The 25,690-nt window shown below is 34.4% G+C and overlaps 1 protein-coding gene across 17 annotated transcripts in view; it reads left to right on the forward strand.

The window, feature by feature from the left end:
* The window catches only part of TTK (TTK protein kinase), an 80,362-nt gene that overhangs the window by 20,734 nt on the left and 33,938 nt on the right, over positions 1 to 25,690 (forward strand). For 2 of the 17 annotated variants that reach the window (XM_518603.8, XM_009451587.5), the window contains exons 12-22: positions 1,804 to 1,940; positions 3,313 to 3,439; positions 6,880 to 6,972; positions 10,396 to 10,553; positions 10,677 to 10,828; positions 11,886 to 12,010; positions 13,369 to 13,449; positions 15,102 to 15,278; positions 15,602 to 15,686; positions 16,012 to 16,109; positions 17,519 to 17,931. In XM_518603.8, coding sequence (XP_518603.2) covers positions 1,804 to 1,940; positions 3,313 to 3,439; positions 6,880 to 6,972; positions 10,396 to 10,553; positions 10,677 to 10,828; positions 11,886 to 12,010; positions 13,369 to 13,449; positions 15,102 to 15,278; positions 15,602 to 15,686; positions 16,012 to 16,109; positions 17,519 to 17,602 — 1,317 coding nt within the window. In that variant the 3' untranslated portion in view covers positions 17,603 to 17,931. Of the gene's footprint in view, positions 1 to 1,803; positions 1,941 to 3,312; positions 3,440 to 6,879; positions 6,973 to 10,395; positions 10,554 to 10,676; positions 10,829 to 11,885; positions 12,011 to 13,368; positions 13,450 to 15,101; positions 15,279 to 15,601; positions 15,687 to 16,011; positions 16,110 to 17,497; positions 17,932 to 22,146; positions 23,242 to 25,690 lie in introns of those variants that run through there. The other 15 variants (XM_016955908.4, XM_063813221.1, XM_016955909.4 and 12 more) reach the window with 12 other exon arrangements.

Raw genomic sequence — 25,690 nt, forward strand, 5'->3', positions numbered from 1 at the left:
AGTGGTTGCCAGGGGCTGGGAGCAGTGGGGAGTGGGGAGTGATTGCTAATGGGTGTGAGTTTTCTTTTTAGAAGACGAAAATATTCTAAAATTGGATAGTGGTGATGGTTGCACAGCTGTGAACCACTGAGCAACTAAAAACCATTGAATAGTACACGTAGAAAGAAAAAGTATAGAATCTAGGCAGTTTCTTGTGGATACTGCTTGTCCAGCAGTCCCTTCAAGGGAGGATTGTTTTTGTCTCACATCTCACTTACCATATGGCTGTGTGCTCTCTGTTCTGTGTCCAGACCGTTTCTTCCTCTTTCTTGCAAAAGGCCTGTTCTTTTGATACTTCTGACTTACTCTCATCTCTGAATGTCCTGGTAACTCCCCATCATTCCTTGAAGATATAAGGCTCTGGATCAACCAGATCCCAACAACTGTCATTATTTTTGTTGGCTTCTACACCCCTGTGTATTACCAGTCCTACAGCTGGCCTTCATTTTTCTAACTTCTTCGTATCTCATGACCATTTCCTTAATTTTACTTTAGCCACCTACTCCTTATATCCTCAATTCTGACCTCCAAAATCGCAAATGCTAACATTCCACTCTATGATCGTGATCTTTTTCATTTTCCTTGTTCATTAATTTTATTACAGCAGTTCCTCAGTAACATCTTTACCACTAATCTTGAAATATGTGCGTGCTTGCACGTGAGCACAGACACACGAAGTCTTAAATGAGAGGGAAAATTTATCCTGGAAAAAAAATTTCTTGGCCAAGACTGAAATGTAGAAAGTAGGATAGATTTAGTCATTGTAATTCTCAAGTGCGTAATGAGGACCAGCGTGTTGAAATTATAATAGATAAACCAATATAATCCAAATTATCTGCAAATATTTTCTAATAACTGAAGCTGTCTTGAAATTGAAGTGAACCTCTGTAGACTAGTGAGTGCTTAGTTACTAAAAGTATTCAAGCAAAACTTGGTTCTCTATTTAATTGAGATGTGCTACAGCAGGGGTTAGCAAACTTTATATAAAGGGTTAGCAGGCTTTCCAGGCTAGATGGGCTCTGTTGTAGCTTTTCACCTCTGCCATTAGAGCATGAAAATAAAAGCCATAGACAATATGTAAACAAATTGGCATAGCCATATTCTAATAAAACTTTGTTTACAAAAATAGGCAGGCAGCAGGCCACATTCAGCCTGAGCCTGTAGGCTGTAATTTGCTAATTTCTGCTGCAGCGGATGTTCCTTCATCCTTGTTTGGGGTTTGTATAGGATGAATCCTATAGGTTCTTTTTTTTTTTTTTTTCCCCAACAATGCTTTTGGAAAAAGAATTTCTACAGGTTCTGTCTCTTCTTATGGAGGACACAAGATAGGCATTTGTCATTCCACATTTTGCTAAGTAATTAGTATTTGTCTACATTTGAGGAGAAGGGAATAGAGTTTTATTGATTAAAGAAAGGCTGATTTTCAGAAACACAGGATACTATTTTAGATGATAAGAATTTAATACTTGTTACAATAGCTCTGATGGAAGAGAATGTTAAATTCTGTTTTAAGTAATTTTGTGTGCCTTCCCTGTACTTGCCATCAGTTTGAGCAGAATGCACTAGGCTTAAGAATTTGGAGTAAAATAACTACACTAAAAAAATTATCGAAAGTCTAAAATGTATATATATGCCTATCTCTTTTAGTATGCCTTTGTATATCATATGTTATTATTTTATTTTAAAAGTTATAATATTTGTAAAAACTAGTGAACAGGCAACTAATTTAAAAACTAAATCATGGTGTTCTTTATTTTGTTTTAGCAGAAACATACCACTTTTGAGCAACCTGTCTTTTCAGTTTCAAAACAGTCACCACCAATATCAACATCTAAATGGTTTGACCCAAAATCTTTTTGTAAGACACCAAGCAGCAATACCTTGGATGATTACATGAGCTGGTAATTACTTTGGCCCCTTGCTTGATTGGCAGGGTGGTATGATAGAATTAACATGGGCTTCTGGGCCAAATAAATCTGGGATTAAATCCTGCTCTTTTACTTTAAAGACTTTCCATCTTCATATTATTTTTTCAGCATCAGTGTTTTCATCTATAAAATGGAAAGGGGGAAGTGGTTGCAATAATGCATATTTTTAAGGATTGTTGTGCATGTAGTTTCTGTCATATCGTAATCTGTACCTACAACCTATAAATATTCTAAGGATGTAAAACGTCTTGATAATCATGTATTGCCATACAGATATCTCTCTATTAAGAGAGAGATTTTAAAGGTTAGCATTCTTAGAGCAGATAAAGAGTAGATGAATTTTTTCACATAAGTGGTGTTAATTGGAAAGTGATAGCTTCTGGAAGAGATTGGTTTTTACAGTTCATGTAGTTCTGGAGGTATTCAAAGGTGTAGTATTTGAGTGAATAGGAATGATGGATAAGTGACGAAGTTCGATGATGAGTGTGCTGATAAGGGAACACAAGGGATACTACAAAAGAAAATGAATGACATTTCAGAGAAAGGAAATAAAGGGATGCGATACATTATAACCATCAGCCAGTGGCTATATCTTTAATGTCTTAGGGGATAGCTTAAATCCATGTTGTCTTTTGCGTTTCATTTTCATAATGTAATCCTTGATCTTAATTAGAACTGGTCTTAAAGATTTTATAACCCAGTCTCTTACCTACTTAATACAGTTTTACTATATATTGCCTCATTTTATTATATGTAGAATATTTTAAAGAATGATTGCTAACTAAAATAGCGATAATAGATATTTCTTGTGATACTAGGTTAATTATTGTTAACAAATATTTGTGGAGCTCTTTTGTGCCAAGCATTGTTCTAGGTGTTGAGGATATATTAATAGCAAAAAGGCAAACAAAGCACAAATGTATACTGGACAGATTGAAGCTCAAAGGCCAAACTCCTGTGATGTAACTGGCTTTCTGATATTTCTAGCAAGCCATTATAGAACATTATTGTTTAAAAAAACACTCAAAATCTATGGCCGGCCACAAGCTGATGTTTGCTAAATTCATATAAAATAACCCTAACCACTTTGTATTTTAAATGCCATCTTTTCAAACAAAGATTCTTGTCTGCGTACAAATATTTACTTTCAGAAAGAATTCCCCAAAATTAAATATCCGGTGGTGGCATATCTGGAATAAGTGTCAGCTATATCATGAAAACTAACTTGGGTTCTGTTTGATGTAACACTTTTAAGTTTATATCAGCCTAAAATACATGAAACTGAATCAGACTTATTTGTTAAATTGTAATGTTTTAAATAAAAATATATATATATATTTCCTAGTTTTAGAACTCCAGTTGTAAAGAATGACTTTCCACCTGCTTGTCAGTTGTCAACACCTTATGGCCAACCTGCCTGTTTCCAGCAGCAACAGCAGCAAATACTTGCCACTCCACTTCAAAATTTACAGGTTCGATAAGCTTTATATATGATGGTATATGTTAAGATACAGTCCGTTTTACAGCTTTTATTTTTATAGCATCTAGTTATCAAGAAAGGTCTTAAGAACTTGGCCATTCTTATTTCCACTAGACAAAACTTTTCTGATATTCTAATAAGAGTGTGCCTTGTGGCTTTGAGAGGTTGGTTATTGAAGAAGCTTATGAAGCTACTCTTAATAACTAGGCCAAAGGATCCAGTTTGAATAGCTGGACAAAATTTCTCTTATGAATCAAGGTTACCTTTTATTTTTTATTTTTATTTATTTATTTATTTATTTATTTATTTATTTATTTTTTGAGACAGAGTCTCGCTCTATTGCCCAAGCTGGAGTGCAGTGGCGCGATCTCGGGTCACTACAACCTCTGCTTCCCAGGTTCAAGCGATTCTCGTGCCTTAGCCTCCCGAGTAGCTGAGATTACAGGCACGCACCACAACACCTGGCTAATTTTTGTATTTTTACTAGAGACAGGGTTTCACCATGTTGCTCAGGCTGGTCTCAAACTCCTGGCCTCAAGCCATCCGCCCGCCTCAGCCCGCCAAAGTTCTGGGATTACAGGCATGAGCCACTGCGCCTGGCCAGCGTTACTTTTTGTTGTGTTTTGTCAGCTGCTAGTGAGCAGCTTCATTTTGTTTGTTAGTATACAATTCATTTGGAAATGTAAATTTTCAAAAATATCAGAATAGCAATATGAGGTACTGCTAGAATGTATTATACTAATAACTAAACTAAGAGGGAAGATTTTTTGCTGATGAGGCAAAAGTTGGTTTTTAGTAACTGTCCTAGAGGCAGCTTAATACTGGTAGACAACATGGGCCTTGGAGACACTGGGCATGAATCTTGGCCTCACTACTTACAGTCTGTGTGATCTTTTGCAAGTTACCTAAATTTTCAGTGCCCATTTCATCATCTATAAAATTAGTAAAGCTAACTACCTCCTAGGATGGTTGTGAAGATTAAATTAGTTAATATATACGTAACTCCTAATACAGAGCATGACACTTAGTAAATCAGAAATGTTAGCAGCAATTGTTATTTAAATAAAACAATAAAAAACCCATGAGTAATTAACTATAAAAATCAACTGATAAAAAAATTAGCTGACAGAATAAGAACAGTGGTTGTCAGGGAAGGGAGGAAGAATGGGGAGTTACTGTTTAATGGGTATAGAGTTTCAGTGGTATTTGCACCACCATCCATCACCAGAACTTTTTCATCATCACATACTGAATGTACTTAATGCCACTGAATTGTACCTAAAAATGGTTAAAGTGGTAAATTTTATTTGAAAGAATAATGGACAAAACAATGAGCTGACAGTAGATACTAACTGGAAAGAGGTGATAGTGTTTTGAGGATTGAAACAATATAATAAATTACAAAGGAAAAAGAAAAATGATCAAGTTTGTTCATGCATTGATTCAAAACACATTTATTTAGCTATTACTAGTGTCAGGCCCTGTTTGAGTTGCAATCCAGAAGACGAGTCACAGATGACAAGTGAAGGGGCTTGGTGGAGCCTTCTAGAAGAGGCCAGTGTCAGAAGAGAACTGAAACGAGGCCACAGTGTGGCTAGAGGTCAGGAAGGGGAAGGAGTGAGGCCCAAGGTTTGCTGGGCCCTTAAGTTTTACCCTAAGAGGGTGGGAAGCTTTGGAAGAGGTTGAAGCAGGGAAGTGAAATGATCCAATTTGCATTTTGGAAACTCTAACCACAGTGAGTAGGGCATACTAAGGGGGATGCGGGAAGTCCTGTGGAGGAAACCAGAGTTCACATTAGTGTTGAGTCAGAAATAAGAATTACTTTATTCTAAAAACTGTCAGCAGCCGTGGAGAAAGGACATTGAACTGCTTTCTTCCCTTGGCAATGTTCACAGTTTTAAATATGAAAGGAAGAAGACAGAGAAGGCACAAAAGGAAGGAGTAGGGAAACCTTGATGAAATTACAACACATACATGTTTAGAAGCCCAATACTTTGTTACAGGAAATATATATAGACAATGTATCTCAATCCTAGAGGTGAAAAAATTAGAATACTTATCTTTTTATTTAAATAGGAGATTACATGAGAGATTCTACCATTTGGAACCTAAAGCAGGCCTTAGTTAAATTGAGGTTTATTCAGACCTTGTTTAACTTGGTTAATCAGCTAATCAGGAGCTCTTTTTGTTTCACCTTCTTTATCAGCTCAGAATAAGTCCTCTCAGCACTCCATCTGTTCAAAGCATTTATGGGTACACAGAGAGATCCTCCAATATAAGGGAAGGAATGATGGGGCTGGTTGTATAGTACATCAACTGAAAGTTTGCTGGGGAAGACGCTGAGGTTCTGAAAAATTAAGTAACTTGTTGAACATCACTCAGGACAAAGTTGGGGGCTGTATTAATGAGTTCTTACACTGCTATAAAGAAAAGAGGTTTAATTGGCTAATGGTTCCACAGGCTGTACAGTAGGCATGATGCTGGCAATCTGGTTGGCTTCTGGGGAGGCCTCAGGAAACTTTCAATCATGGCAGAAGGTGAAAGGGAGCAAATGTCACATGGCTGGAGTGGGAGGGAGAGAGAGAGTTGGGGGCAGATGCCACATACTTTTAAATGACCAGATCTCTTGAGAACTCTCAGAGAAGCACTGAGGAGGAAATCTACCCCCATGATTCAGTCACCTCTCACCAGGCCCCGCCTCCAACACTGGGAATTACAATTTGACATGAAGTTTGACAGATCCAAACCATATCAGGGACATTGCTGAAATTTGCATTTGTCTCATTGACTTTGGAGCTCTTAGCACCTTAGCACATTGCTTCCTTTATAATATAACGCTAAATGAGAAAGAAGAATACAGATATAGCCGGATGGTAGTGGCATGCCTGTAATCCCAGCTACCTGGGAGGCTGAGGAGAAGAATCGCTTGAGCCTGGGAGGCAGAGGGTGCAGTGAGCTGAGATCATGCCACTGCAGTCCAGTCTGGGAGGCAGAGTGAGATGCTGTCTCAAAAAAAAAAAAAAAAAAGAAAAGAATGCAGCTATAATTATGTGTGTGTATATGTACATATGTAAGTAAAGAGGTATAAGGAAAAAATAGAAAAGAAAAATGAAAAATGTAATTTTATATTTTATTTTTATATATATTTTTAAGCTTATAAGTTTTCAGATTGCATATTAAGTGGTTTTTTTCTCCTTAAATTTTCTTTTTAAGTCAAAACTAGTTAAAGGGGGAGACCTTGGAAGTTTGTCTACATTATTTTTTAAGGTTTTTTTTCTTTGATTAAGTAGAGCAAGTCCTTTTAAAAATATTGTAACATTTCTAATTAAGATTTAAGATAATTTCAAAATGGGGAGCAGTTGACTGTACCAAATGTAAGCTAGTTTCTTAGGCATATTGATTAACTTTTATTTATATATTTTACTTATTTAGGTTTTAGCATCTTCTTCAGCAAACGAATGCATTTCGGTTAAAGGAAGAATTTATTCCATATTAAAGCAGATAGGAAGTGGAGGTTCAAGCAAGGTAAGTATCTTAAAATATTTAAGAAATAAATAAAAATATTTTAAACTTTCTATTTTTTTGTCTTTTTACCTGTGAGGGCTGCTTTTCCTTAACTCCTAGGGGCGATGCTGCCCTTGAGCCAAAAAGCCATCTTAACACCTGTCTTTCTCTTCCCACTGCCCCTCACATGTGACATATCCTCTTTAGATCTCTTATTCCCAGTCTTCTGCCTTTCCTTTCAATGTCCTGTGCTTCTAAACTTCTTCTTTAATAACAAAAACATTGACATGGGGTAGCGAATGACCACTATGTATTATCACAAAAGAATCAGAAATTTCTGAGTCAGAATGTGATGTAAATTGCTAATATGTTTAGAATCATTCAGCAAGGATTTTTACTAATGGATTTTGTTTTCTTTTGAGTTATTCATTTCAGAAACAGAATTCAGTAACAAATGAATTTCTGGAATTAGATTATTTTCTAAATTTACCTGAGTTCTAAATTTATATCGTTTTACATCTCTGGATAGAAGGCATCTTAAGCATTATCTAAATTTACCATCATTAATTGTCATTCAATTAAATCTACTTCCATTAGATTTTTGCCTTCATCACTCACCAGAATAACTGTAATCAAGAACACTAATGACCTCCATTTTTTTGCCAAATCTAATTCTTAGCTTAGATTTTGGATTACTTAGCATTTGGGACAACTGATTTTTTTTTTCTCAATGAAGCTTTTTTCCACACTTGGTTTGTGTTTTTCTCTTCTCAAACTGTCCATACCTATTGTCTTCTTCGTGTTACTGATCTCAGTGAAGCACTGCTCCGGGCTTAGTCCTCAACCCTCTTTCATCTTTTTCTTAAACTCATTCGTTGGTGTTCTCTTTCAATCTTGTGGTTTCAAATACCTTGTTTATGCTGACAATTCCCAAACTTGTATTTCCAGCTCATACCTCTCCTTTGAATTCCAGACTTGTATATTCAACGTCGCTTCTTAGTGTCTACCAGGCATTTAAAACAATATGTCCAAACACAACTCTTGCCCATAGCTTTTCCCATTTGAGTAAATGGCAGCTTCATTCTTCCAGTTGATTGACCAAAAAATTGGTGCCTCTTACTCTCATACACACATCTAGCCAATCAGCAAATCTTGTTAGTTCTACTTCAAAGTATCTCTAGAATCTATTTCTCACATCTCCAGCATTATTATTTTGGTCAAGGCAAATTTTGTATTTTCACCTAAATTACTTTAATAGCCTCCTAAAGGAATTCATTTACTCAGTCCTTGCCCTCCTGGTCTATTTTTTTAAATTGTATATTGACAAATTATAGTTGTATATTTTTATGGGGTACAAAGTGGTATTAGCTTTTTTAATACAATATGAAATGATTAAGCTAACTAACATCTATTACCTCAATTATTTGTGTGTAATGAGAACATTAGCAATTGACTCTCTGCAATATTGAAATGTATAATATCCAATTATTATTTTCAGCCTGCTATGCTAATCATCTAAAAAAAAATCAAACTTGTTTCTCCTATTTGAGGCTTTGTATCCCTTCACCAACATCTCCCCATTTCTCTCAACCTCCAGCCTTTGGTAACCACCATTGTCAAAGGTGGTATGAGCTCTGCTCTATGAGTTTAATTTTTAGATTTCGCATATAAGTGAGAACATGAGGTATTTGTTTTTCTGTATTTAGCCTATTTCAATTCCTCCTGGCTTATTTTAACATGACATCCTATTTTCCTCTAGATATCCTCATGTGTCTTCTCAGTTAGGCCTTCCTTGCCCACACTGTAAAACTTCAACTCCCACCTTTCAATCACCAGTGTTCTCCATTCCCCCCCGGTTTGTTTTTCTCTGTATCTTACCTTCTAACATGTTCTGTAATTTACTTATTTGGTTTGTTGTTTGTGTCCCCCTGCACTTGAATGTGAGCTCCATGAAGATAGGGATGTTTTTCTGATTTGCTCAGTGATATTAGCCCCTGCATCCAGAACAGTACCTAGAACAGATAGGGATTGAATTTATTAGTTGAATTGAGTAAACTGTCTGTCCTCAGCTCTTTTGCTATTGTAAGTTGTTAAGGATGACACATTAAACAGACATTGTTGGACTCATTTTAAGTTTTACTGTAATTTCCTAATCCCACTAACAATAATTAGACTTGCATAAGGCTGTCTTATTAACTTACCAAAAATAAGGTATGTGCATTACCATGTGTATCAACTCTTCAATAAATATTGGTTTCATTATACATTTCCTTTTATCAATCTATTTGAATTACCTAATTTAATTGCTTTCGTAGAAATTACTTGGTTAATATTTATTATTTATTTGTTTTTTGGCTATATTTTAGTAGTATCAAGGTATTGAGACTTAATAGAGGTATTTATTTACTTGTATGTTTTCAGAGAATGTAGAGTAGTCTTAATGGCATTTTAACATTTTTTTCCTTGGAGTATAATGAAGGTGTAAGCTTACTTAAGTCAAGGGCCAAGTGATAAAGCAATGGCTGGCCCATATTTTCTGAATTCAATTAAATTATCATTTAAGTTAATTATGATAGAGTTGAAAAAAATCAAATGCCTCAAAGAAAGTAACATGCTTTATGAAACTAATACCATTTATGCTTTGCCTGTTTCAGAGTTTAGGCAGTGACCAACTTTTAAGGAGGCTATTGAGAGTATCTAGAACAGTCATGGGGTAATGAGAATGGTCAAGACACTGGTAACTTCCCATAAAACTAACAAATCACAACTCTGACACTATCTCTATGAAATTGAAATAAGGCTTACCTAAACCAGATTGCAAGAGTTTTGCCAGAACAGAGACCGTGGGGGCAATAATAAACTCATTCATGCAAAAATTGCTAAATCTAGGCACAATAGAGAAAACAACATCTGTGAATTGAATTGACTCTATCATAGCCTTTAGTCATCCTTAACTTTTTTATTTTTCCTTGAGACCGTGTCTCACTATTTTGCCGAGGCTGGACTCAAACTCCTGGGCTCACGCAATTGTCCCACCTCAGCCTTCTGAGTAGTTGGGATTAAAGGAGCAAACTACTGCACCAGGCTTGTCCTTAACATTTTGGAAGGTCTTTTTCTTTATGCTGTTTCCCTGTTTAGGGCATCCAACAGATTGTTATATATATCTGAAGTTTAAACTTTTCTTACATGTTGATATAGAAACTTTAGATTTATACCTTTAAATTATTGAATGCCCATCATCATAGGTCATTGGGAATGGACTGTTACTCTGCTATCAGAATTATTTTTCTTCCTTCTACACTCAAAATAGGCCCAGAAACTTTTAATGTTCATGTCAGTATTTCCTTTAGAATTTTCTCAACCTAAAATCCTAATAAATTTAGAATCATTGTGTGATAGTGTATAAATAGTATATTCTAAACTTCTCTTTGTTCTACTCTGTAGGTATTTCAGGTGTTGAATGAAAAGAAACAGATATATGCCATAAAATATGTGAACTTAGAAGAAGCAGATAACCAAACTCTTGATAGTTACCGGAACGAAATAGCTTATTTGAATAAACTACAACAACACAGTGATAAGATCATCCGACTTTATGATTAGTAAGAATTCTTTTTAAATTTAAAAAGAAAACTTTTTGCCATAATTCTTCAGGTAAATATTTAGTAAACTTTAATATAACCTAGCCATTTATTGTTTTGTTGCTTTTATTTGTTTAATTGCAGTGAAATCACGGACCAGCACATCTACATGGTAATGGAGTGTGGAAATATTGATCTTAATAGTTGGCTTAAAAAGAAAAAATCCATTGATCCATGGGAACGCAAGAGTTACTGGAAAAATATGTTAGAGGCAGTTCACACAATCCATCAACATGGTATTTAACAGTTTTTTTATATTTGTAAGGTTAAAATCTTTGTTAATAGTGTCATCTTAGAGAAATATACCTATAATTTTAAGGCATTGGTTATTGGTGTCTTTAACGAGATCAACTAAATAATTAGAAGTTTATTTAAAGATAAAGGAACAAAACCATTTCTTAAAACACTGTTAACCCAAAGGATATAGGACATCAACTCAAGTTCCCACATCTGTAATACAAAATGTATTTTTCTCAGTATTAACGTAGTCTGTCATCCTTATCTCCAAATACTTGGATTATAGCAGGTCTAAGACTTTGGGGTTCAGGCATCCTGAAAATATGAGATGTTTACTTTACTCATTCTCCTAATCATTTTGTATTGTATGCCCTGTGTGAGAAGTTGGTTTTTTTGTTTGTTTTTTACTGTTAGGCCTACCTTCTGGGTTGGTTTTTACTTGTCCTTGGTTCTTTTTAGGGTTTTTCTCTGCCTTTACCTTATCCTATATATTTTTTTGTTCTTAATAACTGTTATCCTAGTTAATTGTAATTTATCTCCTCCTCATCTCTCTCTCTTAAATTATCTTAAAAGATAATTCACCAGTGATCAAGATCAGGGCTATAGGGGTGGAGATGTCAGGAGCATTAGGGTCTTACTGTCTGGCAGTATAATTTGTGATGCTCTCTAGTGGGCAGTGAATCACAGTGGTTAAGAGGATAGATTCTGAAGCCAGACTGTCTGGCTTCAATTCTAACTGTCACTTAGGCTGTGTGACCTTGTACAAGTTGCTTAAACTCTCATTGCCTTAGCTTCCTTGCCTTATAGTGGGGATGATGATAATACTTCAGCATTGATGTGAAGATTAAATGATGCAATACTGTATAAACAATGAACTTAGAACAGTGCCTGGCACATAACAAGTGCTATGTAAATATTTGCAGAATATATAAAAAAATTATTGAATTGGATTCACTAATTGAAGGAATAAATACAGCTTGACCTGTAGACTGTGAATTTTTTGGTCCTTAGAATGCTTTGCATTGTTTAATATTACAGTGGATTTTTATTTTAAAGGCATTGTTCACAGTGATCTTAAACCAGCTAACTTTCTGATAGTTGATGGAATGCTAAAGCTAATTGATTTTGGGATTGCAAACCAAATGCAACCAGATACAACAAGTATTGTTAAAGATTCTCAGGTAAGACTTAATGTTGGTTCTCTCACAGTAGAGTTCAATTCTTTTTTTACCTGTGAAGTATTATATTGCAAATGAGTGTTATATTTTTAATCACCTCATTCTTCAAAGGATTTGAAGTCTTTTAATAAGAATAGATTTAAAAATATAAACCATGATCATTATAATTTAGAATAGAAAGTCAAGATCAAATAGTAATATCTCCAGCAATTGTGAATGGTTTTCCTATAGCTGAAGTAGAGAAACAGTAATACCTTCCTTGGAAATCACTTGGTCATGATCAAAAATTGACCTGAAAATTTGGCTCAGAGTTTCCCTGTAGCAAAGAGGGAGTTGCAGTTATATGTTTTTCATTGTCTATGAGGTAAGATCATTTTTATTCTTCTAGAGAAGCCGACCTTTTCCTATCACTGAAATTGGAAAAAAAATTCTTAAGTGGGCCTTCATATTGTAAATACCATAAGTATTATAAGCAACATTTTTATAATAGATATTGCAACAGCAAACTAAAAGGCGTTGTTCTATAAAAACTAAAGCAATGGCACCAAAGTATATCTAAAAGATATTCTTGCTTGGAGCCAAGATGATATGTTCCATGTTTACAGATTTTTGATGTGAGTCCACCTTAATCCCAGGAGTAAAATAGACTTTGTTAGGAGGAATGATGGATGACATGCCCTATTTGACAGTCATGTCTCTTTGTATCAAAAGTATGGCAGATCAATGAGTTGTAAATCAGCTTGACAATATCTTCCATGTCAAGGCCCTAAAGTAGATATATTCTGTGTTTAAAGCAAACCATTTATTTTAGAAGAAAATGAGCTCATTGTAAGGTTGGCATATCCTACTGTAGAAACTCAGAGGACTACTGTGAGACAAAGCTAGATGGTATTTTTGTTTGTATATTGGTTGGCTTATTTAAAAAATATATTTTTTTAAAGTTGAGTATGTTACAACAGGAAACGAATGGTAAGTCCCTCAATGGCCTCAAAGTTTATGGCCATTAATAGGATTTTAGCCTGGAGAGTTTTTAGGGCAGACTTTACTAGTTGCCCAGTATAATCATAGAAAAAGCACAGCATTCTGAAAGGAGTCACTTTGCTGATTATGAACCCAACTCGTTTTGCTGCAGTTGTGAAGAAATTTGATATATATATCTTAACGTTGTCAGCAGTTATTTGAAATTTGCAAGGATATCATTGAAATTTATAATTACCCAAGTTTCCAAGGATCTGGCATTTGTATTTTTAAGAATCTAAAACTTAAAGTATAATAATAATAATAATAAAAATCTCAAAAAAAAATCTAAAGCAGAATGAAATATTTTCATTGATTTGTGTTTTCTCTGACTTGGCATATAGGTTGGCACAGTTAATTATATGCCACCAGAAGCAATCAAAGATATGTCTTCCTCCAGAGAGAACGGGAAATCTAAGTCAAAGGTACTGAAAAGATTATTTACATCACAATTATCTGGCAACAGTAGGGAATGCACTATTTTCTGAATAAACTTACCAGATAACAATTTCTTTAAGTTCTAAAACTTTTTAGGCCATTACAGAGACATTGCTGGTTTTTTTCGTTTCCAATTCTTATTATTTTTCACCACTTATTCGTTTGTGAATTCTACATTTCCAAGTACAGCTGGAGAATGTAATTGTTTTCTGGCCTGCCACTGGCTACTTTTCCACTGACTTTATCTCGCTACCTCGATGAGTTTGCGTTAGCCTCATGGGTGCCCTTTGTCCGGGGCTCCTTTTGCCTACCTTGATGCCTTGGGCTCCCAGGCTAACCCTTCTTTCTCTACATCAGTGTAACCAAGTGGGTGCAAGCACACATTGTCCCAGGGACCTGCATTCATTCAAGTCATAGATCTGCCTCTTCATTAACAACTGTCTTTGACCAAGTGACTTGCCTAGTTTCCCTGTCTCTAAATTGTGCCTATAGACAGTGTCTATTGTAAAATAAATTGAGGATTAAATGGGAAAGAATATATAAAGTACTTAGTACATTTATCCAGCTCAGAATCATTGCTTGATAAATGTGTTTTTATTTACTAAATTATATTTTCCTCCTTAGAAAATCTGGCTTTTAAGTGTTTTTCAAATAACTGGCATACAATTTTGCCAAATGTTTTCATAAAATTCTTTTTATATTTGTTTAGCCTCCACTCTTCTAAAACTTAAATTTCTTGTGTTTTTATTAGACTTTCTGTGGTTTTGTTCTTCTTAAATAAGCAGTTCCTGACTTCATTTATCAATTCTATTTTCATTTGCTTTACAACTTGAGTACTTACGATAACCAGAAGCTTTTCTCTATGATTAACCATATTTATGGTTTATCATTTAATGCCCATGACAATGTACTTTTATAATTTCTATATCAGAGTTGAGAAAACAGACACATAGCATTACCAGTTAGTAACACATCTTCAAGATATGTTAAAGGTAATATTAATTTCATATAACTAATTATTTACTTGAAATAGCTGAAATGATTGGAATTGTGTAATTGGCTTAGATATAACTATTCTATTTAAAAGAATTGCTAACTGAATTAGTTTTTTACTTTGAAGATGTTTTAAAGCTTGTAAATACTTGAGGATTTTGGACACAAGCTCCGCATAGTTCTATAGTATATGTGCTTGGGTTTAAAGTTGTATTGCTTATTTATTATTTCCAATGGTCTTGTCTGAAGGGTTGCATAATTTAAGCAACCTTTGAAACTGTATACATACTTTGTACTTATATAAAAATTTATTATAATCCAGTAATTCTGGGGAAAACAAGTAAACTTAAAACTTACATTTTTTAGTTTTATATTTTCACAAGTTGGGAAGAATTTAATATTTTGTCTTAATTGCAATATTTTAATTATGAGGTTATAGAAAGATTTAAAGTAAAGCTCATATCTTCTGATGGAATAACCAACTGAAATGAAAACTAGAAAAAGATGTTTTGTCATGTTAACATAATGTAGTACACATTCATTGAGATTTAATTATGATTTTAAATATGTATATTTAGGATATATGTTTTTTCATTTTATATGAAAATAACAGCAACTTTTTTGTGTTTGTTTGTTTTTTTCTTAGATAAGCCCCAAAAGTGATGTTTGGTCCTTAGGATGTATTTTGTACTATATGACTTACGGGAAGACACCATTTCAGCAGATAATTAATCAGATTTCTAAATTGCATGCCATAATTGATCCTAATCATGAAATTGAATTTCCTGATATTCCAGAGAAAGATCTTCAAGATGTGTTAAAGGTAATATTAATTTCATGTAACTAATTATTTACTTAAAAGAAATAGTTGAAATAATTGGAATTATGTAACTGGCTTAGATATAACTGTTCTATTCAAAAGAATTGCTAACTGAATTAGTTTTTTTACTTTGAAGATGTTTTAAAGCTTGTAAATACTTGGCGATTTTGCAAAAGTGCCTTGGGAGAAATAATCTTGTCATAATACTTTAGTGGGATATCTAAAAAGTAACTTTTATAATATAATGTAATCTGGAAAAATACTTTATCAATATCATATATGAAAACCTGCTTTGTTTTTCTTTTAAAATATCTTTGTTTTAATAGTGTTGTTTAAAAAGGGACCCAAAACAGAGGATATCCATTCCTGAGCTCCTGGCTCATCCATATGTTCAAATTCAAACTCATCCAGGTACTACTTCTTTAAAAATTAGTTTATTACTAGATTGGTAGTATAAACAGTCTGTTACCTATTAATATAACAAAGACAGAATCTAAATTGGCTACCCTTTGTCAGCCTGCCTTTTTCCTTAAGGAAGTTCCATTATTATAAATAGTAAAGTAAATAAACTTTTTTTTCTTTACTTCTGGTATTTATTTTTACTTATTCCAGATAACGGGTTATAATCAGTGATAAATTATAAGAATATCACTTTGTGCTGTTAAACAAAATGTGTATTTACAATGGACTTATATTTTTCTTATTGGTACTAGTGTATTATTGATTTATTTTATAGGTAACCAAATGGCCAAGGGAACCACTGAAGAAATGAAATATGTTCTGGGCCAACTTGTTGGTCTGAATTCTCCTAACTCCATTTTGAAAGCTGCTAAAGTAAGTATATCTATTCTTTACATTAATTTTTACTGTTTTATATAGTGAATTCGACACTTAAGGAAACAGGTAGTCTGAAGAAAAGTTGGTCCAATCATCAGATCAGTTATGAAACATGTTTCTACATTTAGATACTTAACATGTGCATTTTGACAAATATCGATTTACTTGATTTATATTCTTCTGCATACAGTACAGTTCAAAGTAGATCATCACATAAGGTGCATTCAAAAGGTTGCTGTCACGTCTCAACTGGAGTACATTTAATATAGGAATATAGTGTGTCTTTTAATTCAGCACCATTATTAACACAGCTTTTGAATTCATTCCTTTTAGCCAGTTTTTTCCTTAGAGACATTACATGTAATGGCTTTTTTGAAGCTGTACGCAGCAATCAACACAATTCTCAAAGCACAAGTCTCAAGCTTTTTAGCTTCCCAATGTCCATTTATATCTATACCATGATTTTTCAAACACCTAGTTATTTCTAGAACGCTGTGAATGCTTATTGACCAACTGATTTAGCCAACAAGCAGTTACTAATTATGTATTTCAGTTACAACATTATCATAAAATTATGGGAACCTAAACTATCAATACCCGTAGCTCTCTGGATACATATAAAATCCATCTAAGTTGCCAAGAACTTGAATACATTTTTTGAAGGAATTTACTATATATTCACTATATTTGCATTTATATGATATGAGGTACCTGTTTTCTTAAATTTTCTCAAATGCTAATGGCTAAATCAATGGATTTAGTAATTAAAAGTGGACCAAATTTGTTTTGTAATTGCTCTGTATTTTGTATCTCCATGTTTTAAGTTTATACTAATATATTATTCAAAGCCTCTTATAGCTATAGTTGAGGTGGATTATTTTTATAACTGAAGTATGTTCCTTGAGAGCAAAGATGTCTGCCATCTTCATAAGTTAGATGTTAGCTGAGTCTTAAATCATTTTTAAATACATGGATTTTAATATATATCTAATTATGATATTTATATAATTTGTAATGTCTTCTATTTATTAGCTTATTATCATCTGAGAATATAAAGTTTCCTAATAAATATATTTTGTATAGGAATTTACCTAAGACTGGCTTTATTTAAGAAAAAGTGAAGAGATAAAGAAGGCCTTGAAGGCTCATATGTATGTTTATTAGTAGCTCTGTTATATTTCTCTCATAGAAAGATTGAGTTATATCTCATGATAGGTAATGCTTAAGGCCAAGCTTCGTGTTTAAAATTCTTTATTATCTCTAATAGTTTATAAAATAATTTCCCAACTGTAAGAACTAGAGAGAAATAAATGTATTATATTTAGAATACATCAAAATACATCTACTGATGTGACAGTACATTTAACTAAAAAATTGCAAAACAGATTTGTGTTTTTTAATTTCAGACTTTATATGAACACTATAGTGGTGGTGAAAGTCATAATTCTTCATCATCCAAGACTTTTGAAAAAAAAAGGGGAAAAAAATGATTTGCAGTTATTCGTAATGTCAGATACCACCTATAAAATATATTGGACTGTTATACTCTTGAATCCCTGTGGAAATCTACATTTGAAGACAACATCACTCTGAAGTGTTATCAGCAAAAAAAATTCAGTAGATTATCTTTAAAAGAAAATGTAAAAATAGCAACCACTTATGGCACTGTATATATTGTAGACTTGTTTTCTCTGTTTTATGCTCTTGTGTAATCTACTTGACATCATTTTACTCTTGGAATAGTGGGTGGATAGCAAGTATATTCTAAAAAACTTTGTAAATAAAGTTTTGTGGCATAAAATGACACTAACATTTCAAAGTTGTAAGGTTGTTTTCTTTAAACAAATGTATTGTTGGCATGGCAGCAAAATTCTTAATTAGTAAAAAGTAGATTAGGGAAGATGTGAGACTAGACCTTAGTAAATGAACTTTGAAAAACAAATCCTGAAGGGTTTGAATTCCAAAATAGACTTCCTAATTATTTCTGGCACCGATAACAAGTCTATAATTTTAGGACTGAACTTGGCTCTTTCAGATATTCATAACGTCTGTTGTTTTTGGTATTTAGAATATCATGCTGGATTCTGTGTTGTAAGCTGTATAGGGCATGCCCTCACTGTATGACTTGCTAGGTAATGGATAATTGTAAATGTGGCCCCAGAGTCTCTTGACTGAATCTGATAGCTTAAAGTATCCTCACGTAGCATCCTTTTCTCAATTTTTAAAAAATTTTAAGAGATTTTATTTTTTATAGCAGTTTTAAGTTCACAGCAAAATTGACCAGAATGTACAGAGTTCCCATGTATCCTTTCCCCACCCCACCCCCACACATGTATAACTTCCCTTGCTATCAGCATCCACCATATCAACATTCCACACCACAATGGTACATTTATCACAGTCCGTAAACCTACCTTAACATATTATCACCCAAAGTCCATAGTTTATATTGGGGTTCACTGTTGGTATTATATATTCTTTAGGTTTTGACAAATATTTAATGACATTTATCTACCATTGTAACATGATACAGAATAGTTTCACTGTCTTGAAAGTCCTCTGTTCTTTGTCCCTTCATCCTTCCCTCTACCCTAATGCCTGGGAACCACTGATCTTTTTACTATCTCTGTAGTTTTACTTTTCCAGAATGTGACCGTCATGTAAGTGGAATCATACAGTCTATAGCCTCTTCAGATTGGCTTCTTTCACTTAGCAACATGTCTTTTTATGGCTTGCTAGCTTATTTCTTTTTAGCACTAGTTAATATTCTATTGTCTGGATGTTCCACAGTTTATCTCTTTATCTGCTGAAAGATACCGTGGTTGCTTCCAAATTTAGGGAATTGTGAATAAACTTGCTATGTGCATGTTTTTGTCTGGACCTAATTTTGTTTAGCTCTTTTGGCTAAATACTCCTTTGGGACCAAGGAGTTTAACTGCTAAAATCTATGTAAGAGTGTTTAGTTGTGTAAGAAAGCACCAAACTGTCTTCCAAAGTGGTTGTACTGTTTTGCGCTTTCACCAGCAATGTTTCAGAGTTCCTGTGGCTCCATATCCTTTCCGGCATTTGATGTCTGTGTTTTGGATATGGGGCATTCTAATAGGTTGGTAGGGGTATCTCATTTTAATTTGCATTTCCCTAATGACATGATTTTGAGCATCTCATTTTTATATGCTCATTTGCATCTGTATATCTTCTTTTACCCATTTTTAAATTGGTTCATTTTCTTATTAAGGTTTAAGAGTTTTGTGTATTTTAAATAACAGCCCTTTATCAGATGTCTTTTGCACATATTTTCTCCCACTTGGGGCATTTCTTCTCATTCTCTTCATTCCCAAATTTGTAACTATGGTTATTAGTTTTCAGAATGATTGGTTTTAAGTTAATGTAGTGTAATAGGTAAGTAGTAAGCTTAAACAGGAATTCTGCAAACCACACTCATAGAGAAAACATGGTAAAAATTCAACCTGGAAGTCAGGCATTTGTCTACATGTGTTCATTGAGAATACTGTTGATTTTTTTCTTTTTAAAATTATCTTGAAATTTAATGTGCATATAAACAATTTTTTTTAATACTTGTTTAGAGTTAGAAATTCTCTTATGGGGAAAAGCATCGTTTTGTCAATTGCTTCAATGGGTTCTTGATGAAAGTGTCTTGTTTGTTTTACAATTACTAACCTATAGTCAGAATCAGTTAATGTTTTGAAAATACATTTTTAGGAAAGCATTGGCTACTTTTTGCCCTTGGAGTTTTCATATCAATTTTATCAGTTCATTAAATTCCACACACAAAATAATCATGTTGTGATTATTTTGTGTGTGGAATATTATCTTTGTCTTTGTACTAGTCATGGTACTTGGGGGAAAAAAAGCAAGCATATGAGGTTTCCTATAATGGCGTCTTCCAAAGATGGATTTCCAAATGCAGAGAAGATTTTTGCTTGCTTATACCAGATCCCAGAGGCTTACCTAGGGCTAGAATATTCCAAGTTCAAAGCTTGAGGTTCTCAGAACCAGGTGATGCAAAATCAGGTTAAAATCCACTTGGTTTATTTCTAGAGGACACTTGTCCAGGGAGGTCAGCCCTTCTGGTTCCAGCTTAAAGCAAATGTCAGGTGTGTCTTTCCTCCTTAGGAAGTTCCTGGATTTTGAGTCATTTATCATACTCTACCAGGTTGCCAAACCTATACCTCAGTTTCACAGATGTTTCTTCTAAAGACAAATGCTCTGTTGTGCTTACCTCTCTGGGTTCTCATCTTCATTAATGTTTGGATTCCATAATTTCCCACTAATTTGAAAAACTAAAATTCATGCCAATTTATATTCCCACTATCAGTATTAAGAACTCATTGGTCTACATACAACATCTTTTATACTTATATTGTCAGAATTTAAAGGTTTTTGCTGTCTCATAGGTATAAAATTGTATTTTTGCAGTGTCTTTAATTTTTTGTTTAGCAATGAGGGTAGGCATTTTGCCATATGTTTATTGACCATTCTTTTTTGTTTTTTTTTTTTTTTCTTTCTATCACTGAAAAGCCAGGTTCTTACTCTCTGGTATTCATATGTTTCATGTCATATTTATTTTTGTATTACCTTTTTTTATTTCTTTATAAGTGTTCTTTGTATTACAATTACCTATAGTCAGAATCAGTTAATGTGTTGAATATACTTTTAGGAGAGTATTGGCTATTTTTGGCCCCTTGAGCATTCATATCAATTTTATCAGTTCATTAAATTCCATACACAAAATAATCATGTTGAGGCCAGGCATGGTGGTGGCTCATGCTAGTAATCCCAACAATTTGAGAGGCTGAGGCAGGGAGATTCCTTGAGGCCAGGAGTTTGAGACCAACATGGGCTACATAATCAGATCCATTAGTTGCAAAAAATGAAAATAAAAAACAATTAGCTGGGTGTGGTGGTGCAGCATATCTGTAGTCCTACCTTTTTGGGAGTCTGAGGCAGGAGGATCAATTGAGTCCAGGAGTTTGAGGCTGCAGTGAGCTACGATTATGCCACAGCACTCCAGCCTGGGTGACAGAGTGAGCTCCTGCCTCCAGGAGGTAAATACAAAAAATACAATACATAAAATAATTTTAAAAATCATATCGAGATTGTATTTATAGTTTCATAGAACATTTAGGTCATTTAGAGATAATTGCCATTTTATGATATGAGTCTTCCTATCAATGAACATGATATAGTTCTCAATTTATTTAGGTCTTATCATTCAATAAACTTTATACTTTTTTTCATACAGGTCTTTACATCTTTTGTTGGCTTTATTACAAAAGCTCTGTTGCTGTTGTAAATAGTATCTTTTAAAAATTACCTTTCTTAATTTTCTGTTCTTTTATACCACCATAATTGGTTTTATAATTTAATTTTATTTTTGCAATTAACTTCATCAGGGAGCGTAATTGGTTTTTGCGTATTGAACTTAACAGCTAGCCACCTTGCTAAGATTTTTATTTTCCTAATTAACCTAAAGCTTCCAGGGTTTTCTATATAAATAGTCATCACATGTAGGATCATCACATCAGACATAGGGGTGCTCTATTTGTTTATTACTAAATCATGTTCCTTTTTCTTCTTTCTTTTTTTGAGTGCACTAATATATTTTAATATTGAATGAAAATAGTGATAGTGCTAGTTGTTGATTTTAAAGGAGATGATTTTAGTGTTTCACTATTCAATTGGTTCTTCCTTGAGGTTTTTGGAATACACCCTTATTCATGTTAAGAAAGTGTCTTTCTATTTTACTGAAAGGTTTTTTCTAAGTAATAGAAGGTTATTATTTTTATCACTTAGTTTAATTCATCTATTGGGATAATATATTCTTCCCTCTTTTAAATTGTTAAGGTAGTGAATGGCATAGATTGTTCTAATGTCAACTCTCTTGTGAATTCTGGAGTAAGTCCAACTTTTGTATTATCTTTTTAATAGGCTGATGTACCAGCTTGCTCTTACTATGTAAAGAACCACTTCAAAACTTAGTATTTTAAAACAACAGGTATTTGTTATTTTTCAGGATTATCTGAGTTGGTTGTTTTTTATGTTGGAGCTGGCGCAGCTGGTCTGCTGATCCAGGATGGCCTCACTCACGAGTGGAACTTCAGCAGGAATAACTGAGATGACTGGGATCATCAGGGTCTTGGTATAGATAGGGTTCTCTGGAAGCAGATTCTGGGATGGAATTTGAGGTGCAAGATGTTTATTAGGAACCAATACCTGTGAAAGAAAAGGAGAAAAAGGATTGTTGCAGAGGGAGAAGTTGAACTGTGATGCAGGCTTCACGAAGACTTGGCACACTTTGTAGGGAGCTCTGGAGTGAACATTGCCCATGTGTGGTGTCCATTGTCAGGCTGAAATGGCCAGTCTTTATACACACACCTCATTCACAAGGGTGTGACCTCTGCTGCTGAGGTGGACCCTGAGGAACTGACAGCTGAAGACTGCTGACCACATTTCCTACAGCTGGACAACCAGACCTTCTTCGAAGGGAAATTGGGCAACAAATCTCCATGTCTACCACAGCCCTCTCTCCAGGAGGTTAACCCTGACTCGTTGTTCCTATGGTGGCAGAAGGGTTTGTAGCATAAAGATAGGGCAAGCATAATGTGCAAGTACATTCCAAACATCTACTAACCTTTTATTTGCTAATGTCTCATTGGCCAAAGCAAGTCAGATAGTCAATATCAGATTCAAAGCTTGGACAGACAGACTTCACCTCTTAATGGGAGAAGTGACAGTCATATTGTAAAGGAGTGTGCCTACATGGACAGGAAGAATTTGTAAGTATATTTTTGTAATTGCTAAACTCCTGGATTCATTTTTCTAATATATTGTTCGGAATTTTTGCATCTCTGTGAATGACACTGGCCTGTAATTTTTCTTTTACATATTGATTTTCAGACTAGTTTTATAGAATGATTTGAGTAATATTTCTACAAAAAGTATCCTCTAAGAGAGTTTTGTAAAATTAGAATCATCTCTTCTTTGCAAGGTTGGTAAGATTTACCTGTAGAACTATTTAGGCTTAATTTTTGTCTTTTGGAAATATTTTTACTGATATTATGGATTCAATTTCTTTAATAGCTATATAAAAACCAAGCTTTTGATTTCATTTTGAGATGTTTTTGCTGTTTTATAGAAATTTCTCCATTTTGTCAAAATTTTTAAGTTATGTGGGGCAAAAGTTATGCACATGTTCTCAAATTAACTTTTTTTTTTTTTTTAGTGGGAGAAGGAGGGTATTTATTTGCAGGCACCAAGCAGGGGGGCCCCGACGGCGCACACTTAGGTCCTGACCTCCCCGATGGCTGGCAGGTCAGGGTTTTGGTTTTTTTTTTTTTTCATTTTTATTACTATTTTTTAATATTATACTTTAAGTTCTATGGTACATGTGCACAACGTGCAGGTTTGATACATAGGTATACATGTGCCATGTTGGTTTGCACATCCATCAGCTCGTCATTTACATCAGGTATTTCTCCTAATGCTGTCCCTCCCCCAGCCCCCCAATCCCTGACACGCCCCAGTGCGTGATGATCTCCACCCTGTGTCCAAGTGATCAGTTCTCACCTATGAGTGAGAAAATGTGGTGTTTGGTTTTCTGTCCTTGTGATAGTTTGCTCAAAGTGATGGTTTCCAGCTTCATCCATGTCCCTGCAAAGGACATGAACTCACCCTTTTTATGGCTGCATAATACTCCATGGTGTATATGTGCCACATTTTCTTAATGCAGTCTATCATTGATGGACATTTGGGTTGGTTCCAAGTCTTTGCTATTGTGAATAGTGCCACAGTAAACATACATGTGTATGCGTCTTTATAGTAGCATGATTTATAATCTTTTGGGTATATACCCAGTAATGGGATTGCTGGATCAAATGGTATTTCTAGTTCTAGATCCTTGAGGAATCGCCAGATGGTCTTCCACAGTGGTTGAACTAATTTACACTCCCACCAACAGTGTAAAAGCGTTCCTATTTCTCCACATCCTCTCCAGTATCTGTTGTTTTCTGACTTTTTAATGATCGCCATTCTAACTGGTGTGAGATGGTATCTCATTGTGGTTTTGATTTGCATTTCGATGACCAGTGATGATGAGCATTTTGTCATGTGTCTGTTGGCTGCATAAATGTCTTCTTTTGAGAAGTGTCTGTTCATATCCTTTGCCCACTTTTTGATGGAGTTGTTTGTTTTTTTCTTGTAAATTTGTTTGAGTTCTTTGTAGATTCTGGATATTAGCCCTTTGTCAGATGGGTAGATTGCAAAAATTTTCTCGCATTCTGTAGATTGCCCGTTTACGCTGATGGTAGTTTCTTTTGCCGTGCAGAAGCTCTTTAGTTTAATTAGATCCCATTTTTCTATTTTGGCTTTTGTTGCCATTGCTTTTGGGGTTTTAGTCACGAAGTCCTTGCCCATGCCTATGTCCTGAATGGTATTGCCTAGGTTTTCTTCTAGGGTTTTTATGGTTTTAAGTCTAACATTTAAGGCTTAAATCCATCTTGAATTAATCTTTGTATAAGGTGTAAGGAAGGGATCTAGTTTCAGCTTTCTACATATGGCTAGCCAGTTTTCCCAGCACCATTTATTAAATAGGGAATCCTTTCCCCATTTCTTGTTCTTGTCAGGTTTGTTAAAGATCAAATGGATGTAGATGTGTGGTGTTATTTCTGAGGCCTCTGTTCTGTTCCATTAGTCTATATGTCTGTTTTGGTACCAGTACCATGCAGTTTTGGTTACTGTAGCCTTGTAGTATAGTTTGAAGTCAGGTAGCATGATGCCTCCAGTTTTGTTCTTTTTGCTTAGGATTGTCTTGGGAATGTGGGCTCTTTTTTGGTTCCATATGAACTTTAAAGTAGTTTTTTCCAATTCTGTGAAGAAAGTCATTGGTAGCTTGATGGGGATGGCATTGAATCTATAAATTACCTTGGGCAGTATAGCCGTTTTCATGATATTGATTGTTCCTATCCATGAGCATGGAATGTTCTTCCATTTGTTTGTATCCTCCTTTATTTCACTGAGCAGTGGTTTGTAGTTCTCCTTGAAGAGGTCCTTCACATCCCTTGTAAGTTGGATTCCTAGGTATTTTATTCTCTTTGAAGCAATTGTGAATGGGAGTTCACTCATGATTTGGTGCTGTTTGTCTGTTAATGGTGTATAGGAATGCTTGTGGTTTTTCCACATTGATTTTGTATCCTGAGACTTTGCTGAAGTTGCTTATCAGCTTAAGGAGATTTTGGGCTGAGATGATGGGGTTTTCTAAATATACAGTCATGTCATCTGCAAACAGGGACAAGTTGACTTCCTCATTTCCTAATTGAATACCCTTTATTTCTTTCTCCTGCCTGATTGCCCTGGCCAGAACTTCCAACACTATGTTGAATGAAAGAGGGCATCCATGACTTGTGCCGGTTTTCAAAGGGAATGCTTCCAGTTTTAACCCATTCAGTATGATATTGGCTGTGGGTTTGACATGAATGAATAGCTCTTATTATTTTGAGATACGTTCCATCAATACCGAGTTTATTGAGAGTTTTTAGCATGCAGGGCTGTTAAATTTTGTC

The sequence above is a fragment of the Pan troglodytes genome, chromosome 5 (assembly GCF_028858775.2).
Source record: "Pan troglodytes isolate AG18354 chromosome 5, NHGRI_mPanTro3-v2.0_pri, whole genome shotgun sequence".
Lineage (NCBI taxonomy): Eukaryota > Metazoa > Chordata > Mammalia > Primates > Hominidae > Pan > Pan troglodytes.